This window comes from Acomys russatus, chromosome 7, assembly GCF_903995435.1.
Source record: "Acomys russatus chromosome 7, mAcoRus1.1, whole genome shotgun sequence".
Lineage (NCBI taxonomy): Eukaryota > Metazoa > Chordata > Mammalia > Rodentia > Muridae > Acomys > Acomys russatus.
In genome coordinates this window covers 33,385,279-33,408,988 of record NC_067143.1, presented here as the reverse complement: position 1 = coordinate 33,408,988, position 23,710 = coordinate 33,385,279, and the positions used below count along the sequence as shown (strand labels likewise).

The 23,710-nt window shown below is 46.2% G+C and overlaps 1 protein-coding gene across 7 annotated transcripts in view; it reads left to right on the top strand.

The window, feature by feature from the left end:
- The window catches only part of Ntrk3 (neurotrophic receptor tyrosine kinase 3), a 379,071-nt gene that overhangs the window by 51,364 nt on the left and 303,997 nt on the right, over positions 1 to 23,710 (top strand). For all 7 annotated transcript variants that reach the window (XM_051148743.1, XM_051148741.1, XM_051148747.1 and 4 more), the window contains 2 exons: positions 12,259 to 12,333; positions 12,960 to 13,031. In XM_051148743.1, coding sequence (XP_051004700.1) covers positions 12,259 to 12,333; positions 12,960 to 13,031 — 147 coding nt within the window. The remainder of the gene's footprint in view (positions 1 to 12,258; positions 12,334 to 12,959; positions 13,032 to 23,710) is intronic.

The window sequence follows — 23,710 nt, the reverse complement described above, 5'->3', positions numbered from 1 at the left end:
TTGTTTGCCATCCGGGAGGTCTTGAGCCTGCCAGGAACATGTTCAATATCATTTTGAAAAAGTAGAGCCTTAGAACAGGTTAGAGTGTGAAGATTGAAAATTGAAGGGTCTGCTAAAATATCACTATATGCTTTTGAGCATAAGAGTCTCTTAGACACAAAGACAACATAAATCATTGGAAGTACAAGAAAGGAGATACTGATGGGACTTGAGTCTGAGAGAAAAGATGCCAGCCTCTTGGATAGATATTATTTATAGATGTTACTCTTTTTGTCTCTCCATATACTGTGACCATGGCAGACATCACTAATTGATCATAGCTTGTGTTCCACATTCTATTACAGATTCCTGAACACAGCAGTCTTGCTAACTCACTGGTATTGCGCATATGTTAAGTACACACATAGTTCCTGCTATACTGTTTAAGTCAGGAGGACTCAGTGGAAGAACTTGGGAGAGTTCAAAAGGTTAGGAACAAGCTATTTTGTTCATATTAGATTTTTGGAGTTGAGGGAAATACATACAGTGATAACAGGAACAGAGGGCAGGTTAGGCATAAAGGGTGTACATTCAGAACTGGAATTAATCTCTAATTAGGTAGTAATAGAAGTCATGTGAATAGAGAGACCATTTCCAAAAGAGTGAACATATGGGTAAAGGAACAGATGGTTTATTGCTGGAGGAAAGGAGAATGATTACCATGCTGGATCCGGGGAGAAAAAAGGTCAAAAACCATTTCCTTCACTTGGTGAGGAAAGAAGCCCATCTTACCAGCTCCCTACTTGGATCCCTTTGGAACCTTCAGAAATTCCAGAGCTTGTCCTCTGATAGGCTACAAGAGCTAACATTACTTCCTTCCCATTAGATTCTGAATGAGAATCCAGTGCCTTTTAAAGGATGTGGCTCCTGGAACCGCCTCCCTCTTGCAGGTCCCGTGTAGTTCTCTTCTGCCGAGGTCTATCCCATTCTTCCTTCCACCCTTGTACCCTTTCTTCTCTTTGGCCCGTTGCCATTTCAGCCTCACATGTGCAGAGCAGAGAGCCGAGAACCGTCAATGGCGTCTCGTCTTTCTGATGGCTACCTTGACTAATCACTCTGACACTTCCAGGTTCTGGGATAATTATTCTTGCAAAGTCAAGGTCCCCCCTTCCTCTCAGTGACCTGGAATTACCCTCTAACAAGGAAACTGCCCCAAGCTCTGAAGCGGCTTTTCACATTAACTCTGAGACATAGTTGCAGTGAGAAAATCTACCCTTTTTAATGGGGGAAAATATTGCCCTCGTAAGTCTTTATGCAATGCACTTGTGCTTAATGCTCACTTACCAATTCGCCTTTATAACTTCCATATTGAGTGAATTAAGTCCTCCATGCAGGTAGTTATTAAAGAAGTGATAAGTGCTTTATAATTCAGTAAAGGGTGGCCTGGTCATTTCATATTTTTCTAAGGAAATTGACCACCCGAAAGGCAGCGTTCTCAGAACCCCTCAGGCCAGCTGATCTTAAGCTCAGAGCTCATATTGTCACATCTCTTTCCAGCCAGCTGCTTGGACCAGAATGAGATTCATCTTTTTGTTCAGGCTTTCTCCTCCAGGGACCACCGAGGAAGAAGGGTCAAAGTCAATGTTTATGTCCTGCCACACACCATTTCTATTCCTTTTTGGTCCTGGCTCCAAGCTAAGGTATCTAGCAGGGTCTGGAGTTGAATGACAAGGTCAACTCCAATCTACGTGTAGGAGTTCATTTCCCAGGGCATGTGAATTCCAGATCCCAATATATACACATTATTTTCTCCATGCCTTAGTCTCTTCAGATAGGTGGGAAAGATCTGAGCCCCATGAAGACCTTGGTAGCCACAGCTTTTTTTTCACAAATTGATGCAGGTCATTATGCTCTGGGAGGAGCAGTCATTTATTACTATATGTTGTGTGAGACATGCTAGGACCCGGGGTGTTGTAGATTGGAGAATTAACAAGACCAAACATTTGCCTGCTCTCCTGGACTCCAGTGCAAGGGAGACAAGAAATCACATAGGTGATGGATTATGACTACTGGGACAAAGAAATCAACATTATACAGCCATAGTGGTATTGACATTTGAGGTTGGAAAATTAACTTTTGTTGTGAGGGACTGTCCTGTACACTGTAGGCCTTTACCCACACTACCTCCCCAGTAAAGGCAAAATGTCTTTAGGCATTGCTATAGGTCCCTGGGAAAACATGGCCACCCTGGCTTGATCACTCTTTGTCTAGTAGAAGGTTATAGAAAGTGATAGTATCTAGGTTGGTTAAAGAAGGCCACAGTGGCAGTGACATTTTAGGAGGTTCTTTAGTGGCATCTTGGCTAAAAGAAACAACAAATGCAAAGGCCCCGCTTGGTGGGGGGAGCTTGGGGTCCTGGAGAAAAGGCCATTGAGTTAAGAGGAAGCTTCATTTGACCTGGGCGTAAAGAGGTATGAGTCACATCCATGGCCTACTTTGTTGGCCTTTGTGAGGTCTGAATTCTATCACAACTGCCATGTGCAGAGAATAAAGCCACTAGAGACTTGCCTAGTTTTTGTTTATGTTCAAATGCTCACGCAGACTTCTGTGTGGAAGGCAGATTTGCTCAGGCTGAGTGGAAGCAGTAGTCATGTTTTGGAGGGAGTGAGCTTTGTGTATGCTCTGATGATGGTGGACTTACTGACGGCCTAGATGCTGAGAGGATAGGAGTGGTAGAGTTTGTTTTGTGTGACTGAGTGGTACTGATGCAACTTACTGAGATGGAGAAGACTCAGGAATAGGAAGCAAGGTCTACAATTGGATCTGATAAATAACAATGTTACGAACCTCAAGTAGGAAAGAGGTCTTGCTAGAGGCAGCTATTGAGGTGCCGTCATCATATAGATGGGTCTTACAGCCAAACACCTGCCTTAGGTCATCTTGGCCATGAAGGGAATAGGTGAAAAGGGGGACCTCAGGGTAAGACCCAGTAGACACTGACATTTAGGGATCAAAATATATAGGATCAACAAAGGAAAGTAATAAGGAATGTCCAACTAGACAGCAACCCAGCAGCCTGTGCAGCCAAGCATGCCAGAAATGGAGTGCGTTTTAAGTAAAACATAGTGATTAGCTAGGTAAAATGCTACCAAGAGATTGGGCAATGGGACAATGATGAAGAGTCTGTTGGAGTCACCAACATGGGAAATGCTGACCAACTTTTCAATGTGGTTCCTATAGAGCAGACAGAACAGAGACAAACTAAAGTCAGAATATCAAAGTGGGGTGGTGAGGTAGTAGGCTTCTCTGACTATGGATGGATATTTTGAAAATCTTTGTCATAATGAGGGGTACGCGCATGAACTGATGGCTGGAGCAAGATAAGGGAACAAGGAGATTTCATTTTTAGGTGATCTGTGATAGAAACTGTTTACAGACTGATGGAAAAGCATGGGGGAGGCAGAGCGAGGAGGAGGCGGGAGGAAGAAGAGGAGAGGCATTGTTCTTCGAAGGTAGAAGGTTGATGCAAAGATCTGCCTGGGGAGCTCAACAGCAAAACACTTAGGTTCTGCTGGGCGTCTGCAGGGCTCACTCATTTATTCGTTCACTCTGATGTTTTGGTTTGAGCACTTGTATAACACTGCACATGCAAGCTCCTGGTCATTGCCTTTGGAAAACTCATGGTTTGGTGGCAGCCATAGTTACGTAGAGGGGACAACAGAATACATAGACTCAAGTGCCCTGGGCCATCTATTCCTTGATTGATACAAAGGGGTCCCTTTATGTCCCCCATTCTTAACACTGACCATGGACATCAGACATGGACTTGAGATGGAGATGTGTATATGGCTCTTTTGAAGCTTCGGGCTGTTTTCTTCCTGCTTCTAGATCCACATTGACTCCCCAGGGTGCCTGCCATATCTAAGACGTTCAGCCTATACTTTAAACCACATCTTTCTTGGGAGATCGTCAGGGTACTGTGATGTTAGACCTGAGCTCTGAAATATGCAAGGCCATTCAGGTAACCATCATGGGGACCATCTTGTGTGGAGGTAGGGTACCCTCCTGGAGGCTGTCCAGGTATGTGTTTACCCTGCAGCAGCTGCCTCTATTTGAGATTCTGGAAGTAAGTGGAAAACAAGACAGATCCAATTGCTGTTCCCATGCATTATGGTCCTAGTGTAGATGACTTTATGACAAAAATGTAATAAAATAATCAAATAAGACTATTACACATGGCTATTAAGGCCACAAAGGACACAAACAGAGCTTGTGCCAGAGAGGAACTGGAAGAGAGATAGAGGCCTGTGAGCACAGAGGCATAGAGGGCTTGGCTTCTCTGAGCATGGGAGACTAGCAGAGACCTGGAAGAATTAAAGGAGTCAGGGAGGTGTTCTCAGTAGAAGATGCAGTTGGGAATACTCCTGGTTCATAGAAGGAATAGAAGCCAGGCCAGTGTAGCTGGAGCTAACCCAACAAGGGGAGTGTATCCAGAGGAGGGGCCCTGCTGTCCCATTCATGTGGGGCCTTGAGTGCCATCCCATGATGCTTGTAGTTATTGTCATTGTGGAAGGAAGCAATGGAGGCTTTGACACCCCCCCCCCCCCCGGCATATAGACTGATGAAAGAAAAGAATGAAAACGGGAAGAGGTTGGAAGTAGTGGCTATTTGGCATGATGATAATGGGAAAGCTGGCGTCAGTGTCCCAAAGCAGCCCAGATGACAGTAATGAGAGCAGAGAAGCAGATAGACTAGGGAGGGGTGGGGAGGGCAGGAAGGTCGGAGGTTAGGACAAAGTCTGCACTCCAAAGGGAACAGGTTGGCTTGCAGGTAAAATCTTACTGTGGGGAGTTAGAGCTTTCTTCATGGGATGACAGAGGAACTGCGTCCTTGATCTTTTTTTCAGCACTGTAAGGGCTCGGTGTGCACGCATGCTATCCTTACTCCTGGCATGAACTTTGCAATCGATCAGAAAGACAACATAGATGCTGTCTCTCCCATCTGTTAGTCTTAGGATCTAAATACTCCTTTTCCATGTCTGAGGGCGGGTCCCAGATGTGGGGCTAGCTTGCCATGGTCCCAGGCACACATATGCTTGTAGGCTGGTATGCTAATGCCTTGGCATGCTGGAAAAAACATCTCAAGCCACCCCCTACCCCTCATGCCCCCAGCTCTCACATCTGGCTCTCCAGGCATCTAATTCCCCAGTAGCAGCTGTGAAGGGAGAGGGAGCTGGTGGCTTGGCTAGCGTGATCCCAGGCAGCTCCTCCCCAGCCCCCGTGGGGCCTGAGTTCCATGGAGCTGTTGTTCTGGAAGGTTTGTTTATAATGCTAAACATATCAGATAATTGAAAGCTAAGCTGCTGTCTGGATCACTAGGCATAATATGCCTAGATAACAAATCAATTTCCTCATTGCCCTATAAGGCTTCAAAGCCAAGCAGAGTCTCTCTCTCTCTCTCTCTCTCTCTCTCTCTCTCTCTCTCTCTCTCTCCTCTCTCCTCTCTCCTCTCTCCTCCTCAACACCCCCCCCCCACTACTTACTCTTTGCTTCACTCCTCTTTCTAGATGCCTGAAGTTACCATATACATGGTGTTTTCCAAGTGGTGAAGTCTGGAGATGGCCTGGAGAAAAGAGACACATATTTTTTCAGATTTTGAGGTTATTTAGGTCTGTGTTAGAGGAATGGGGAACTTACTTATGAAAACAAAACACAACATCAAGAAACGATTTCAACTACCTTTTTCAAGGAGACCAAACTTAGAATAGATACAATGGATGTAATGATGGTGAGCACTTAGGTATTACCAGGTATATATGGATCAGCTGCACGTGTGTGTGTGTGTGTGTGTGTGTGTGTGTGTGTGTGTGTCTGTGTGTGTGTATGTGTGTGTGTGAATTTTTTCAAATTCTTTGAGACCCTTTCCAGATTATATTTACTCTTAGCATACACCTTCTCCATTTGTTATGACTCTACCTGATCATGCCCTGGCAGCATGCATTTACTCTTGAGTATAAACACACTGCTGCTCTAACTCTCATACCACCAGCTTTCCATAAAGAAGGTGAGGACTGCTGAGGCTTGAGTGTCTGGCCTGGGAGCATCCAGTTCTAAGCTCTAAGACTGTTGCCTGTCTAGGCTAGACTACCTCCATCCATCAGCCTTTCACTGCTGTGCTCCAAGAGGCTGCAGAGGACACTTGCCATAGCACATTGGAAGGAAAGAGGCTGCTCCAGGGGCCCCCACATCCTACTATCAAACAAAGAACTAGAAAAGTGCTAAAATGGATGTACATTTAAGATGGAAATTCTGGGGCAGGGGGAGGAGAGGCTACCTGAGGCAGGGAAATGAGTTCTGTCTACTTGGAGCCTCTGAAGGCTTTGGGGCATCAGAGCCCCACAGACAATGTTGCTATGGTATAGCATTATCAAGAATATGACTCAAGCTTTGTGTGCTGTGCTGTGTCTGAGAAGGCAGGAAGATATGGGCAGCATTCTGGGAAGAGGAAAAAAGATGTAGCAAGGAACTTGACAATGCAAAGGTTTTACACTGAAATTTAGTTGTCTGGAAAAGCTGGTTCTGAAGAACAGCTCACTAATAGCAGTGTGACATCACATTGAAAAGAACAGGAATGCGACAGAAAAGGGGAGAGGAAAAAGGTTGGAGAAGGGGCAGTGTGGGGGTTGCTGTGTCTGCAGAAAGAGTGACATCAAGTTCCATCCACCGACTCGCTGCCTCGTCAAGTACCCAAGTGACAGGAAAATTTGGCTGGAGGAGGGTACCCCGACCCTCTTGTGGGCTTCCCTACATTTTAGTTTTCTCTAGTTATATGGCAGCAGATGTCTCCATGTTAAAGGATTTTTTTTTTTTATTAATTTATTCTTGTTACATCTCAATGTTTATCCCATCCCTTGTATCCTCCCATTCCTCCCCCCCCCCCATTTTCCCATTATTCCCCTCCCCTATGACTGTTCCTGAGGGGGATTACGTCCCCCTATATATTCTCATAGGGTATCAAGTCTCTTCTTGGCTACTTGCTGTCCTTCCTCTGAGTGCCACCAGGTCTCCCCCTCCAGGGGACATGGTCAAATGTGAGGCACCAGAGTATGTGAGAAAGTCGTATCACACTCTCCACTCAACTGTGGAGAATATTCTGACCATTGGCTAGATCTGGGAAGGGGTTTAAAGTTTACCTCCTGTATTGTCCTTGGCTGGTGCCTTAGTTTGAGAATACAGACATTAAATTCTGGGATTATAAAGGAAACCTGACATGTTTTTAATTAAAATATGGACCACACAGTTTGTACCAACTGATTTTCAGATTCTTGGAGATTGCCAGGTCATTTCCATATTGGCTCAAGTGAAACAGAAAGAGGAAAAGAATGCTATGGGACAAAGGGCTTTCTATCCTCAATTAATACTTAGTTTATGCTTTGTCATATTCCAGAATGGGAGATGACTCAGGAACCTGGCTTCCGAGTCTCTAGGATTCAGAGATGCTATTGTGCACTGTGGAGAGGGGCCAGTTTCTACTGCTGCGCAGGAGTTGCATAGTCACCCCTGATCGTATCCCATCTAAACCATGTTCTGTGACATCTAACTTTAGGCCAGAGGGATTTTTGAGCTGCATACATAAGTTTGGTCTGGCTCCAGGAGTTCACCACCCCATTTTTGTCACAAAAGGGGTGTGTGTGAAGTCCTGGCAGAGTGGTGGATTTGCAGTTTCATGAAGAGGCAATGTGAAAGCTTTGGCAGGAAATTGATATGTGGGAAAAGGCTCTTGGTGGGTGGGTCTCAACCTGTAACTTGTTCGCCCACGTGACTTGAGAGAGTCCTGAGGGCCGTGGCTTTTGAATTTCTCTCCAAGAGTCACTGGTGTAGGAGCAGGCTCTTTGGTTTGGGCCATCGACTCCTAGTGTTTGCTGTGCAGCAGTCATTTTCAAAAGTGATGTTTTTAAGCCACGGGATCCTAGCTTCAATGACAACTTCAGCAAGTGCTTTATGCGACAAGGCAAAGGTCGCGATCTTAGAGCTGGGGACCTCTGAGATAGATACACACTTCGCTGTAGGTCTGTCCTGTGTGTCTCTGTCTCTTACCCACCAGACATCAGTGTTATTCTTTCGCCAGTTGTGACAGTCAAAACTGTGTGCAGATAGGGCCAGCTGTGCCCTGGGAGACAAATTACCTCCTCTTAAGAATGTTGCTGTTAACATCCTAAAGTGGAACCAATTGATTTAAGGTATGGGAGAGCGCCCAGGTACAGCTCTTTGGTATCTTTCTACCCTCTCCTTTTCCCTGATTAAAGCAGGGATGCCAGGCAGAAGCAGGGCTGTGGGTTCTTATGGGAGATCTAATTGCCATGCATTCTCCTATTTTCTGACCATCACTCTGAGCTCCCTTTCTTCCTAACCCCACAGCAGGCTTTGTGAGACATCTGCATGGAGAGCCAGCCTAGCTTCTGTCACTCATTCCCTACAGGGTTCATTTAAGGCTCCACCATCCTTTAAAAATGTATACCTATTGAACGGGAGTATCCAGAAAAAACACTGGACACGAAGAACCCTATGTACTGGCACGAGGTTCTGCCTCCCTTATTTGGCATTAACAAAACTATGCCAATTGTACTCTCTTACCTCATCCTATTCATTTATTATACTTTGTAGAGCCAGCCTTTCCCACTGCAACTTGTGGCCTTCTAATAGCAGCCAGCAGAGTTACCATAAGTGACCTCCCTTGCTTGGTACCAAGTGGTGAGTCATGGAAGACTTGGCAGGCGCCGGGCAACGTCATTTGCAAATGTCAAGGCTGCACCTTCCCTGGCATGCTTCTCCTCTGCCCCCACCATGAGGATTTTCTTTCTTTAAAAAAATCAGTTTATTTAAATAAACATATATATGTATATGTATATTAATTTTTACTGTTGCAGCAGCTGTTGCTCTTGGTGGTGGTGGTGGAGCTGGTGATTGGTGGTGGTGGTGGTGTGTGTGTGTATGCACATGTGCCTGTAATAGCAACCTACCAGTGTTAGTTCCTCCCTTTTAGCTGATGAATTTCTAGAGATTAAATTCAAGTCACCAGACCCAATTGCAAGTGTCTTTTACCTGGTGATTCATGGGTGCTTTTTTTGAAGTTGTTTTCCTAGAAGTCATGAATGACAAGTTTCCTGTCCTTCTACCCTTATGCCATGATGGGTCATTAAAATCAATGATGACCCTACTCCTTTGCTATTTTTAAAAAAATGAATGATGGCCAAGAATATGACAACTTCTAACAGAAGCATGATGATGCCATCTGTACTCAAAAACCACAGAAAAAACTTCTCATATTATCCCCAGGGTCAGTGCTTTCTAAGGACTTCTATGCATCCTGCCCTGCAAGGGTTCTTGGTTGCTGTTATTACTTATTAGTGGTACTTTGTGGTTCTGGCTTTGAAGTTGGGGTCTCAGGTAAGCTGGATGAGTAGTGGAGCTACACTCCCAGACCCTCAAGACCTCTTCAACACACTCCTTCAATTTTCATGTCATTGTCACAAGGCAGACATTTTATCACCCCCATTTGACAGCAGCTGAGAAAAGAGGGGTACAGACACAGGAAGTGGCATGGACATAGTGTCATTGGTAGAGTGCCCCCAGGGGCTAGGATTAGCATTCTGGTGGCAGCCTTGCTCTAGGCAGGGGTTGGCAACCATTTTTCTGTAAAGGGCCAGAGAGTAAATCCAGTTCGTGCAGGCCATATGGTCTTTGCAACAACGATTCAACTTTGTAACTTGAAAGTAGCTGTACATGACAGTGAACAGATATGAACACAGAAATGTAGATTTTTATCTAATTCTCATAGGCCGCAAAGTATGTTTTTCCTTTGACTTAAAAAAAAAACAACAACAAAATATTAAAATGAATCTTAGTTTCAAAGCTATGCAAATGCAAACAGTTGGCTGGATTTAGTCCCAACCTGTTTTTTACCAACCACTGTTCCAGAGCCCTGACCTCTAACCACTCGGCAGTGTGGCTGCAACACTGCTATTCCCTGACTGAGGAGCACTCAGAAGCAATGAAGATTCTGGAGCTGTGTAATTCCCTGGAGGTCTCCACGCTGAGGGTTCACGCTGATGGTGTGTAGGAGGCTAGAAAGGGTCCGTTTTCTAAGCACAGATCATAAAGGCTGAAATGAATGAAGGTTCAGAATGCAATGGTTGGTGTCTCTCCAATCATCAAGACACATTTATGGAATGCTAATAGGCCTAAGAAAAATGATTTCATTTATGTAAGCAATTTGATTGATAGCTACTTGTTGGAAACTTATCCATGTAGGAAGCTGGCCTCCTATGAGCGGAGAACATGCTGTATAAACACTGTGAGCTCCTTGGTGTTTGACATGGCCCATGGCCCAGAAATATACACCAGAGGGGCTTAGTGGCACAGGTGGTCTTATTCCTTTGGCTTTTCCCTGCATCTGAAATGTTGTCAGTGTTCCTACCTCGATGAGACCAGGGCAGGAAAACTGCCTTGAAACCATGAGGCTTCCAGAGAAAAGGCATTAGAGTTAGAGGCCAGTGCCAACCCGGCCACCTGGTCAATGTCCCCAACAAATGCCAGTGTTTCTGACTACTCCATAGGGGCTCTGGGAGAATGTGTTTCAAAATGGACTCTTGGCATACCTTGTCACTGTGCGGCTCTAAAATGCTGCCAGAAGTCCTGGCAGCCACAGCCACGCTGTCTTTTTGGCTCTAGTTGGCCCGGGTGGCAGATGGCAGAGCTATTGGTGTGGTCGGGCAAGGAGGGAGCTGTCTGGGGAAACCTGGTGGTCGCTTTTCTGGCCAGAGTGCACCTTGGGTAGCTGTATTCTTTATTGAAATGGGGATGAAATCTTTTACATATCTCTGGATGTTGAGGAGAGTATCCGGTTCCAAGAGGACTGGGCGGGCACGTTTCCTAGGATCTTCTGGTACCTCATGGACGGCTGTCTTTCATACAATATTAGAGCAATGAAAAGGCATTGGTAATCAACAAGGCAATGGTTTTCAACCTGGGCACCCCAAAGGCTTCAATGAAGGAATGCTTTTCCCTCATCAGTGTCAAGGAACTAACCAAAAGTAGACACTTACTCATGATGAACCTTCTCATTATAACAACAGCCTTGAGTATCTTTGTTTTGAGGTGGGGGTTATCTGCTTGGCCAGTCATTGGTTCGTGTCTGTTGATAAAGAGCTTCAATTAGCAGTGACTTTTGTCTCTGATTAATCTGAGACTATGAATTAATTATTACTTAATAAATGTAGTCTTCTTGCTAGACACAACCCCCTTTAAAGTCGAGGTCTCTTGAGGGAAATCTCTAGAAAGAGATCTTTGTGATGGAAGGAGGAGGGACTGCTGTGGTAAATAGGGCACCTCTCCTTCACTAGGAAGTAAGAGATTGGTCAAAGTGCTTGCCTAATTGGCACTCCAGTCTCAGAGATGAAACTTGAGCCTGGCTCCCACAGTTTCCACATCACGCTTTTCCTACCTCTACATGGTGCCTCAGAGTCCTGTAGGGGTCCCTTCTCTGGAGTCACTTTTCCATCCATCCTTATGCATTGGTTTTCTTGAGCTCTATTTGTTTTTAAAAAATATATTTTATTAATTTATTCATATTACATCTCAATTGTTATCCCATCCCTTGTATCCTCCCATTCCTCCCTCCCTCCCATTTTCCCCTTACTCCCCTCCTCTATGACTGTGACTGAGGGGGACCTCCTCCCCCTGTATATGCTCATAGGGTTCTAAATGGAATGAACTGTGGTCGCGCAGAGGGCATTGGTCTTCTGTGCCCTGGTGGGTACATACATCACATTTCTCCTTATCTTATCTGCCTAGAAGTCATGCCCCCCCCCCCCCCCCGGCAAGCCACACCCTGCTCCCTAAACCTCATCATTTGTTTTGTATTTCTGAGCAGGCATTAAGAAAATGAAAGACTCTAAAAAAAGAGCCTGACCTTAGAAAAAGCCTTAGAAAAAGCAAGAATGAAGCAAATTGAGTGACAAATTTGAGGAATGGGCTTGAAGTGTTCTGGAGCTGGGGATAGAGGCTGAGTAGCTCTGTCCTTGGGCTACACACTTAGAAGCTGTGGGTCCTCCACTCCTATGATGCGCCCCGTCATCCGGAGGGAGAAGCTGAACTCAGAGTTAATTGGTGATTTGTCAGAAGTCACAGCTCATGCTCCAGGCTTCATGTCCTGTCTGCCTGTTAAGTTTGGCACCCCACCCCTGGCTGTAGTGAATTGACCTTTCCTGTCTTCTTGCAGACACATAGAGAACTGGCGAGGCCTGCACACACTCAACGCTGTGGACATGGAGCTGTACACAGGACTCCAGAAGCTGTGAGTACACCACTGGGGTGGCTTGCTGAGGAACAACTGGCCTACTGCCTGTTGTCTTTTGTGCAGTAATGGAAAGTCTGCTGTTTTAGGGTTTCTTCTCCTGAATCCTCTTTGGGGATGATTGGCATCACCCATTTAGGGGGGGTTAGGCGCCATCTTGGTCCGAACAGTCCTAGACATTGCCTGAGATTAGGGTTTCAAGGCAGCCCTGTCCCCAGGCCTGCTGGGATTGTGTTATTTTTTCAGCCCTGTGCGTGGCACAGCCCTACACCCTATCCCCAATGTTAGATTCCCAGTCACCACTACAGTGGACATCAGTGCTTTAAACATGGGGCCAGGAGTGAGGAGGATGAGAAATCGTAGAGATTAAAGTCTCCTTGTCGCTGGAACATCAGGAGCCCTGGTTCTCAGTTGCTGGTCCGAATGGGCAGTGTCCAACTGCCAGCAGTGGCTGCTCATATCCCAACCTTCACCTAGTTCTTTACAGAAACTGGTCTCCTATCTCTCATTGAGCCCACAGTTGACCATCTAGGGTGACTATCAAGAGAGCTACATCCACTCCCAGGGTTTGCCTTCCTTCTGGCTGTAATCCCTGGAGTTCTAATTACCTTTTTCTTTATGCTAAGGACCATAAAGAACTCTGGACTCCGGAACATTCAGCCCAGAGCCTTCGCCAAGAACCCCCACTTGCGTTACATGTGAGTAGAACTGGGTTTTGGGAGAGGCTGAAGGAGTGCATGCATGGAGAAAATCCAGGGCAACGAAACGGGCTCTGGTGTTTGCTGTCCTTGGACAAAGCCTTTAACTTTCTTAGGCATATTCTAGTTTCTCTTCCTTAGCATGAGCATTTGGGATTCGGTAATCTCAGGTTTTCAGTAGGAGGAGGGCAGGGCTGAGTGGGAGAGTCTCCTAGCTCCTGTGGTTGTACATTTTCCATAATGAAATTTTGAATTTTATGGGACCGTAAAAGGTAAACGGTGGGGTTTAATGTGGACACGGACTCTACTGAGACTATGTGTAGGATGGTAGGTGTGTATGGGTGGCTCGTGGGGATCACAAGAAGGAGGAAGCAACATCAGACCGAATCTTTCTAAGAAGAGCGTAGGCTCAGGAAGAAGAACTCAGAAAAGTGGAAACATCCGCACGAGATCACAGGTCTTGGTTTGGGACGAGGCGGAGGAAACATGGCCCCAGGGATCATGTGCACTTGTGCTTGTATGTTCCCCACTCTATATCCTCTCCTTGCCATGTCTGACTAGTCAAATGGCTTCTCTGGGCAGAGGCGAGGCCTTGCAGGAAAGGAATCATCCATGTTGATTCTTCTCCAAGTCTAGATCTGGTAGGAACACTATGGGATTTGGAGGGAGGAAAGTCACTTCTTTTTGTTTGTTTGTTTTTTATTTTTAATTTTTTTATTAATTTATTCTTGTTATATCTCAATGGTTATCCCATCCCTTGTATCCTCCCATTCTTCCCTCCCTCCCATTTTCCCCTTATTCCCCTCCCCTATGACTGTTCCTGAGGGGGATTTCCTCCCCCTGTATATGCTCATAGGATATCAAGTCTCTTCTTGGTAACCTGCTGTCCTTCCTCTGAGTGCCACCAGGTCTCCCCCTCTAGGGGACATGGTCAAATATGAGGCACCAGAGTACATGAGGATTGAGCTAGAAATGATCATAATGAGTGAGTTAACCCAGAAGCAGAAAGACTCAAATGGTATATACTCACTTATATCTGCATACTAGCCCAAGGGGCATGTCCCACGAAAGCCTTCACTTACCAGGAAACTGGGACAGAGGGGAGGACATCCTACTGGGACTCTAGATGAGAGAAGCATGGGAGAATAGCAAAGTAGAAGGATCCAGAGGGTCCTAGAAACCTACAAGTAGAACATTATGATTGGCAGATTTGGGCCCAGGGGTCCCGCTTAAACTAAGGCACCAGCCAAGGACAATACAGGCAGTAAACTTTAAACCCCTACCCAGATCTAGCCAATGGGCAGAACATTCTCCACAGGTGAGTGGAGAGTGGGAAAGTCACTTCTTGTGACGAAGGAAGGTAGCATGAAAGAAAGCCCAGGAAGTGATCAGATCAAATCAAATCAACCATCACCTCCTCCACATGTTTTGTTTTGTTTGTTTGTTTGTTTTGCCTGAGTCAGCCCTTCAGTGGGTATGCACCCAAAGAGCAGAGACTGTGCATGAGCTGGATGGTACCGCATCTGTGATGAGTGCGGAGGAAACCGAGGACCTACTGGCAAGTTGACTAGCCTTTCTTTTGGCCTCTGGTAGTTGGCAGTTGATAATGGAAGGGGGCTGGCTGGCTAGAAATCTCTTATAAAAAAAAAAAAGCAGTGCTTCTAAGATATACAGTGGCGAAGTGGAGAGCAGTGGATGTAGGGGTCAGAAGAGATCCTCAAGAACCATGGTTGGGGAGTGGCTTCTTTTCACAGAGGTCACGGCTATATGCTTGGGTCTGTGTGCTTTCCCAAGCACAGGGTGAATAGCTACTTATCTTTTTCAGCCACCTCTGTTTTGTGTGGAACTTTCTTTCTTCCCTCTGGAAATAGCAAGCTCCCTGACTGTTGCTTGGGGCCATATGTACTAACAATGGGGGTGACCAAGACCTCCCTTTTAACTAATTCACTCTTGCCCCTTGCCCTGTTTGACACCCTGTGGCATGATTCTCTTGATGTGTGTGTTCTTCCAGCCAGCATAGCTGCAGCCAGAGAGGAGCCTCGGACCAGATGTTCCAGGTGTTTATTTTATTGGGGATTTGAGTTTCATTGTAAAAGTCCCCAAGGGAAAGAGCCTTTGACATTTGAGAGGTCTCCTTTTTCACAACATACAGAGGTCATGAAACCACGTGTCCAGAGCGGATCAGGTGGGGACAGTTGGGGCTGGGGAACCACAGGGCAGTTCCAGCTGACTGCTGTTACATGAGGTGCGGCCCAATGCCACCAGACTTCCTGTTTACTCACGGCGAGCTGGAGCACCGTTACCAGCTCATGTGGGGGCTGTTGTTAGACACAGTGGGTGACTCCAGAGGAGGCTGACGGATCCAGACAGCAGAGACCTCAGGACAAGGCACACTCTGGCTCAGGCATGGGTTTTCTGAGCAAACTTTGTCCATTTATGAAGACACACCCCACATCCCTGCTGAGTGAATTTCCCGGCAGCTTTGGGACATCTTCTCCTGGCAAATGGTCCAGGTTTTGCTGCTCTCTCACAGCATCTTCTATTTTTGTCTTCTAAATGCATTTACAAGTTTTCGGGCCCCAGCTGAGCAGTCACAAGGCGATCACTTACTCCAACACTAATTGCCAAGCCCTGGCTTGGCGGTTCTTTCTTTCTTTTTCTGCTGCTTTTTTCTTCTTTTTTTCTTTTTTAAAGGGAAATGGCTGAGAAGACTGCCATTGTCTCCTCTGTAGAGGATAAGAAGCAGGAAGGGTGTCCCTGCCCAAGTTATCTCAGTCATCTGAGTGGGGCAACTGTCTCTCATCCCTGAAGCTGTCCCTGACACTAGTGTAACACTTCCCTACATCAGAAAAGGAGCCCATGGCATCAAGGTCAAGTGTTGGCAGCAAACATAGCTAGACATCAGAACGCTAGGCTTCCTTCAGGGTCTATGAGTGACTATCTCCTATTGACTGCTCCAGTTTCCTCTCTTTTGCTGGATGCAGAGTAAAAATGAGATATTGGTGGGCACACATTCAGGAAAGACTTTTTTTTTGAGAGACTGGGTTCTTTTTTTTTTTTTTAACCCTCTTGTTTAGTCCTAGGCACCTCAAGGATAAGGACTTTTCAACTCGATAACAGGAATATGTGCATGCTAGGCTGTGAAGTGAGCATAAAGGCATTGTCTGTTCTAGGCAAAGACTATATGACCAGTGCCCTGTGTGGCTCTAAGCCCAGCAAGTAGAGTTCTGAAGTGATGCTCACTGATATGACAATGTGTTCTGCTGCTGCTGCTGCTGCTGCTGCTGGTGGTGGTGGGGCCAGAACCCAAGGGTAGGGATAAGATGCCCTCAGCGTCTTCTATCACTTCTCACTTATCCTGAAACAGCTGGATTTCTGATCCACAAACACAGTCCATCTCCCTCATGCCTGTATCACACCTGTCTTCAACACCCACTCTCTGCTTCCCTTGAACATGGATGAATCAGCCCTAATACATTCCTCTCCCCTCTCTGCTTAGTCTGTCTTGCTCTAGACTCTATGTAGATCACTCCAGGTGCTGCTTATTCCAGGCAAGACCTGAGCAGTGGATGAGCCTCTGACTTTCTTACTTCTAAATGTTTAGAGGCCACATCTACTGACACTACTAAGTACGGGACCCTCAGTCTTCCGAGAACCACTTCTGCAGCTTTTTTTTTTTTTCCTTTTAAGAAAGTTGTTTTCTCTAGCGTGGTTCGCACACTGACTGGATCTCTAGGGGGTGTCCTCATAGGCACAGTCATGTAGACGCCCTCTATGAACTTTGCCCCAGTGGTGGTATTTCCTTTAGCCTTGGAGCACTTCCTGGTTTTCAGGGAACTTTCATAGACTTCATCTCACTAAGTTCTTATAGCCATCCAGGTGGCTAGCATGGCAGGCAGTTTTCTAGGCCCAGAGAGGGTCTTATTGGTAAGTAGTAGAAATACAAGCTTGTCTAGGTTCTTTGAGTCTCTTCTGAAGAATATTTCCATTATACTTATGGAAGTATAATGGAACTACCACCTCCACCACCACCACCATCACCACCACTACCACCACCTCCACCATCACCACCACCTCTACCGTAACCACCTTCACCACCTCCACCGCCACCTCCACCATCACCATCATCTCCACCACCACCACCACCTCCACCACCACCTCCAACACCACCACCTCCAGCACCACCTCCACCACCACCACCACCACCACCATCACCATCATCTCCACCACCACCTCCACCACCACCACCTCCACCACCACCACCATCACCATCATCTCCACCACCACCTCCACCACCACCGCCTCCACCATCACCACCACCACCTCTACCATAACCACCTTCACCACCTCCACCACCACCTCCACCATCACCATCATCTCCACCACCACCTCCACCTCCACCACCACCTCCAGCACCACCACCTCCAGCACCAAACCAATCAACAAAACCAACCTCATAGCCACCAAAACCCTGAGATGCCTAGAGAATTGCACTAGGAATACAAGTCTCTAGGGAACAGCTTGCTTAGTTGGTAAAGTGCTGGCTGTGAAAGCACGAGGACCTGAGTTTGATCTCCAGAATCTATGTTTAAAAAAAAAAAAAAATGCCAGACATGGTTTTGTAATGCTGGCACTGGGTAAACAGAGACAGGCAGATCCCTTGTGCTCCCTGGCCAGCCAGTCCAGCTGGCTCAGCCACCCCAGGCCAGTGAGAGAGCTCATCTTGTGAAAGCAACAGAAATGGCTCCTGAGGAATGACATCTGGAGTTGGCCTCTGACCTTTACATGCACACATGTATGTGAATGCCTGTATACATAAGCTACACACACACACACACACACACACACACAGAGAGAGAGAGAGAGAGAGAGAGAGAGAGAGAGAGAGAGAGAGAGAGAGACTGAGAGAGAGACACAGAGAGACAGAGACACAGAGAGAGACAGAGAAAGAGGGAGGGAGAGAAAGAGAGAGAGAGAGAGAGAGAGAGAGAGAGAGAGAGAGAGAGAGAGAGAGAGAGAGGGAGAGAGGGAGGGAGGGAAAGACAGACAGACAGACATATACACATGTGTCAGAAAAGATAAGGGAAAGGCTAATTAATACTCATTTAGAATTCACCATGAGCCAGGGAACATGGGCTCACTTCACTTTGAGTCATCTCTGCCCTAGAGCTCCTTTGTTCCCATTCTGTAGATGGGCACAAGTCATGGCTGATTCCGCCTAAGGCCACACCGTAAGCCAGTGGAGTAGTCAGGCTGAGGCCTCCAGTCCCTCTGACTCTGAAGTCTGCGCACTTTCTTCCATGCCTGGAGTATTTCTTCTCTCTGGTTTTCTCAGCCAGCGCTTCTTACAGGCAGGATGTGGGGGTCTTTAAAGTTTTATTAGAGAGCTGCAATTTCTCCCTGGAGACTGAGCACCATCCAGCCTCAAAGAGCTCGGCTGAGAAAGCTGTTTAGTTTCTCTCCCTATTCAGGTCAGATCCTGTACCAACAGTTGCATTACTAACTGAATATCTTTATTGTGAGAGATTTCTTAGCCTTAGCCTATGGCCTACTTATTTCCAAGAATATTTAATGTAAGATTTCAGCAAGTCAGAAGACTTTCTTTAATCCCTTGGGTTGGTTGTGGCGGGATTCTCTCTCATGTTCACTTGTGGGTTCTTGTCTACAAAGCTGAGGATGACAGACTACTCCTCCTCACACTGCTGTAAGCGGACATCCGCTTGATCTGCTCAGCTGGGAATGCTGGCTGCCCCCTGCCCCGCGTGCAGGGGACAGAAGGTGAGAATGCCTTGATTTGGGCATGGGTGCAGAGATGGTGTTATGTGTTCAAGGAGATAAAGTCAGCAGTGTTTAGGTGGATAGAGATCAAGTGAAAGCCTGCAGGCCCCACCCTCCTGGACACTGGCTGGACAATATGCGATCCATTTCTCCTGAGGAGACAGGGATGAAAAACATGGCGAGGCTGATTTATTATGTATCACAAACCACTAGAGGTTGAAATAGTCCAATTCTGGATTCCAGGCTGATGTGATGATATTTTAATAGTAAATCCTTACTTACCTCCCTGCCTGCCCCTTACCCCTGCACTGAGAGTTTTTTCCCCCTAAGTCTCAGAGCAGTTGATGACTGTCATACTTGTGTCCTTACTGTCCCTATGCAAGTGGCCTTCCTGCTCTGTTCTCTGTGGAGCATGCAGCCACTGAATGAATACTCTAGATTCCTGATGGTAATAGACCAAAGCTTTATTCTGACTCTCAGAGATTCTGATCTGAGTTTTTTTTTTTTTTTTTTTTTTTTTCCCTTGCTGCTGCTGACCTTAGGGAAGCTAGTGAGCCTCTGAGAGTTTGGAAGGGACTTTAAGAGCCCCTCCTCCTTAGGATTGCTCTGAACCTTCAATAAGACACAGCGTGCAAAGAGCTTAACTCAGCACATTAGGAAAGGCTCAGGGTGCCCTCCCTCCTCGCTGGTATCCAGTTTCAGAGATCGCAGATAGTTAACCTGGAAGAGCTGCTAGAAGTAATTCTCAAATTCAGATTCTTATCCCTGCTCCCACTCTTGCCTCTTGGCTCTCTGTTCCATACCCCTAGGTGGGTGGCTAAGGCATAGATGAAGCCTAACTCAGCCAAGGTGGGATTCTTGCTTTGTTTGCTTTGGTTTTGAGACAGGATCTCACCGAACTCAAAGTCCTCTAGCCTGGTCCTTCTAACTGGCGGATGGACACGCCCAGTCCATCCCAGCCGGCCTGTCTCTGCTTTTCACAGTGGCAGTTCACTCTCAGTAAGTGCGTAAGAGTGCTTTCTCTCTTGCTTGTTTGCTTATATTTTGAGCCAAGGTAGCCCAAGCTGGCTTCGAACTCACTATGTAGCTGAAGTTGTTTCTTCACTTCCAATATCCCTAACTCCTGAGAATAGGACCTTAGGTGTGCACCCTTGGGTCTGGCTCACAGTGATGTTTTAAGCATGTAAACTCAATGGTGCTGCTCCTTTGCTTAAAATACCCCAATTACTTCCTGCTTTATTTACAGTAAAAGCCCAGGCCCCTCACTATGGCCCCAGGATTCAAGTCATGGCTTCTTTCTCTGTCTAATTTCCCCATGCTTTCTCTGCTGTAGCCCTTAGCCTTCCCTTACTTCCTGAATGTGTCAGGCTCATTCCTCACCTTGTGAGTTTTTGTTTTGTTTTGTTTTTGTATCTGCTGATCCATCTGACCTGGAGAAATTTCCCAGCCTAGATCTCTGTGTCTAAAGTCTGCTTACCACTGATTTCTCTAATGTCACTGCTTTCTCAAGCTTTCTATGGCCAATCAAATTTAGTGGCCTTTTCTGCTCTGTACAAGCTTTTTATTATATCATGTGGCTTGATAATTTCCATGGATTGTTTTTCTTTTTACTACTGACTGAAAAACAAGCATTTAGTTACTTGTGTGGTAGTTTACACTATATGTCTTCCACTGGGATATAAACATCTGTGGGATGGAGGCTTTGTAAGATTCATTGCTCTGTGCTCAGTACCTGGAACAAGGTGAGTGGCTCTTGTCTGTCTTGCTTACCCTTCCGTGAGAAGATGTCTTGATTGATGATTCTCACCAAGAAGCAAGGTCAAGGCAAAGACTATTTAGAGTGGCATTCTTTCTGTGAAATTACCATACAAACTTTCCTTGGATCCTATCTAGCCAAAGTCCCTAAGACTTCTGTGTGTGGCAGAAACCATTGCCTCTAATAAAAAAAAAAAAGTATATATGTGAATCGCTGACATCCTAAGAATATGTGGGGCTAGAGGAGTAATTCAACAGTAGAGAACTTGATTAAAGTATATGAAGCCTTGGGTTAATGCCCAGCATTACAAATGAAACACAGCATACTGCACCAAACCAACAAGAACCAGAATGAACAAAAATTAACAGCACCCTCCTGCAATGCTGTGCACAAAAGCAGCAGCACAGTGCATCTCTGAGCTTTCTCAGCTCTACCTGCTCAGAACATTCCCCAAATCACCCACATGAGTTATCACCTCTCTCTAAATGTCATCACTAATGGGATGGTGTTGGTGAGCAGGCATCTGGAAAACAGGGATAACCTGTTTATTAGCCAGATGAACCATGCTAACCCGGACTAAGCATTGAGGAGACTGTCTGGCCTGTAATAAGAGTGGGTATAGATTAGTTGTTATTTTTTCTTTTTTGATTGACAGTGTGACGGTCAGTCCCTTGTTATGTGACTTAACACATATATAGTGAAGTGTGATTTAAGTATGATTTAAGCTGTGTCCCCCCAGAGTGCTGCATGCCGTAGACCATCAGTCAACATACGCGACGTGGTTCCTGTTCTTAAAATTTACCATTTCAGGGACTTTGACAAAGTGGCACCTATTTTTATTTTAACCTTTAGAGAGAGTCAGTAAAGCTATAGATTTTACCCCAATATAGGGGGATGAGGGCATAGCTTAGTGACTGTTTGCCCAGTTTGTAAATGACCCTGTGTTCAATCCCTGGCATTTCCAAAATAATATAAATATTTATCCACAGAGAAACCATCCCTCTACACACATATGGACAGTCTTCTAGAAAATTTCAGAGCTGTTCAGACTTCTTGCCTACATGAGTTAAGAGCTTCTTTGGTTGGTGTTAAAGAGAGAGGTGCACAGTTGGGTCATTAAAAAAAAACAAAAAAACAAAAACCATTCCTGTCAGATGTGGTGGCACAGTTCTGTTGTCTCAGTATTTGGGAAGTGGAGGCAGGAAGATTAAGAGGGAAAGCATTTATCAAGCAATAGGAGTAGAGTTCAGATGCACAGAATCCATGGGAATGCCTGGTGGGCACCGTGGCTAACCTGGAATTCTAGTCTCTGAAGCTGGGGACAGGGGAACCTCAGAGAAAGTGAGTGAGACCTGCATTTTGGTGAGCTCTGGGTGTGAATGAGAGGCCCTGTCGCAAAGAAGGGAGGTGGAAGAGTGATTGAGGAATATTCCTGATATCAGCCTCTGGCCTTCACATGCATGCGCTGACACATAGATATGTATCAGCACACACATGTATACCTACATACATATGAGCATGCGCACGTACAAACATACACACACACACGCACACGCACGCGCGCGCACACATCTTGTGCTCTTTCTTGACAGAAGCTTCAAGAATTTGCATGAGGCCCATTAGATCTCCTTTGACTCTGCTATGGAGTGGACTATAGTGATGCTTCAGATGCAGATTGAGTCTTGCTGGGAAGATGATGGGATCACACCACAGCTGACCTTCCCTGGTCATGTAATGTGTGAGAGAAAGAAACCCTTGTTGTGGACAGTAGAAGAAGAAAAAGAGAAGCCATAAACCACAGTGGCTCTACTCGGTACATGAAGTAGATGGGCCACCAGGAGCCTGCAGCACTCTTAGTGCCTTAGTTGTTACCACATGCCTTCCTTCACTATGCCAGAGTCTCAGATGACCACTGAGTGGGGGCACTCTTATGGGGCTAGCTTTGAGCCTTCTATTATTTAAATATACAAACTAGCAGACAACGAGCAGGTTACAGTTTGGCAACTTTTGACATGCTGCAGAGAGAGCTGCCATTCTTTGGGTCTTCCTACATGAGGTGCTGGAGGACCCTCAGGGGTTGTTGGTCAGAGATGGTCTGTGGTGGGAAGGTGACTGTGGAGTTGGCTTTGGAAGGGCTATGGGTTTGGGTGAAAAGCCTGCTTAGGGTACAGTTGCTGCCACCATGGATATCTGCAGTCATACCCACTTGAACTCCCTCCTAGAGCTGTTTAGACATGCGTTTCTGCTTCTAGCCTGTTGTATCTGGCCATCAGGTAAACAGAAAGAACTGCCAATGGAATGGGACTTGAAATTTGCCCAATGGGATAGGATTTCCATGGATTCACTGATTTGGGGAGATTGGGCCAGGACCATATGCAGTGGTGTATCTGAGCAGAGGCCTGGCAAGGAGCCAAGGTTGGGGAAGGTGCTCATGAGGATGACTGTCAATGTCTCAGGGGTACTGTTTGGATATAGTGGTTCTGGGCAGCTATGTTTCTCTCTACTGTGCAGTGATCTTGGATAAGCGGCTTAAACCTATTAAGCCCGTTTCCACACCTCTAAAGCAAGGCACTATTGAAATGACCCAGTCTTAACCTTACAGCATTTGGGGAAATTCTTCCTGGGAAAAAAACCGTCTAAGCTGGGACACAGCTGGGACCACAGGGGACCAAGGCCAGAGGAAAGCTGTTGTCAGTTTACTTTGGCCCTTCTGCACTGCCTCTATCTTGTCTCTCTGGAGGGTCAAGCATCCCAGTCCAATGACTTCCAAGGATGTGGTTTCTGGAAGCCACTGCCTTGTGCTAAAAACCCCTTTGCACATATGCACTTTCTATGTCATGCTCTGCTCATAATTGTAAGTACATGCAACCATCCTCCCCACTTTACTCATGACCACCTGAAGCACAGAGAGTTTAGGCCACTTGCCTAATTCCACAGCTACCAAATGGCAGCGCCCGAAGCCAACCACAGCTAACCCCATCCCAGCTTCTGTTCAGCCCTGGCTGTTGTCAATTCTCAGGAAGTAGGCTGGAGAGGAAGGTGATAAACTGTCTACTTTAGAATGGGCTCTGATGAAAGAAGGTCCACGAGAATCCACCAAACGAGTACCTGCTTCCTGCCTGGTCACTGACAGGGTTGTAGGTGA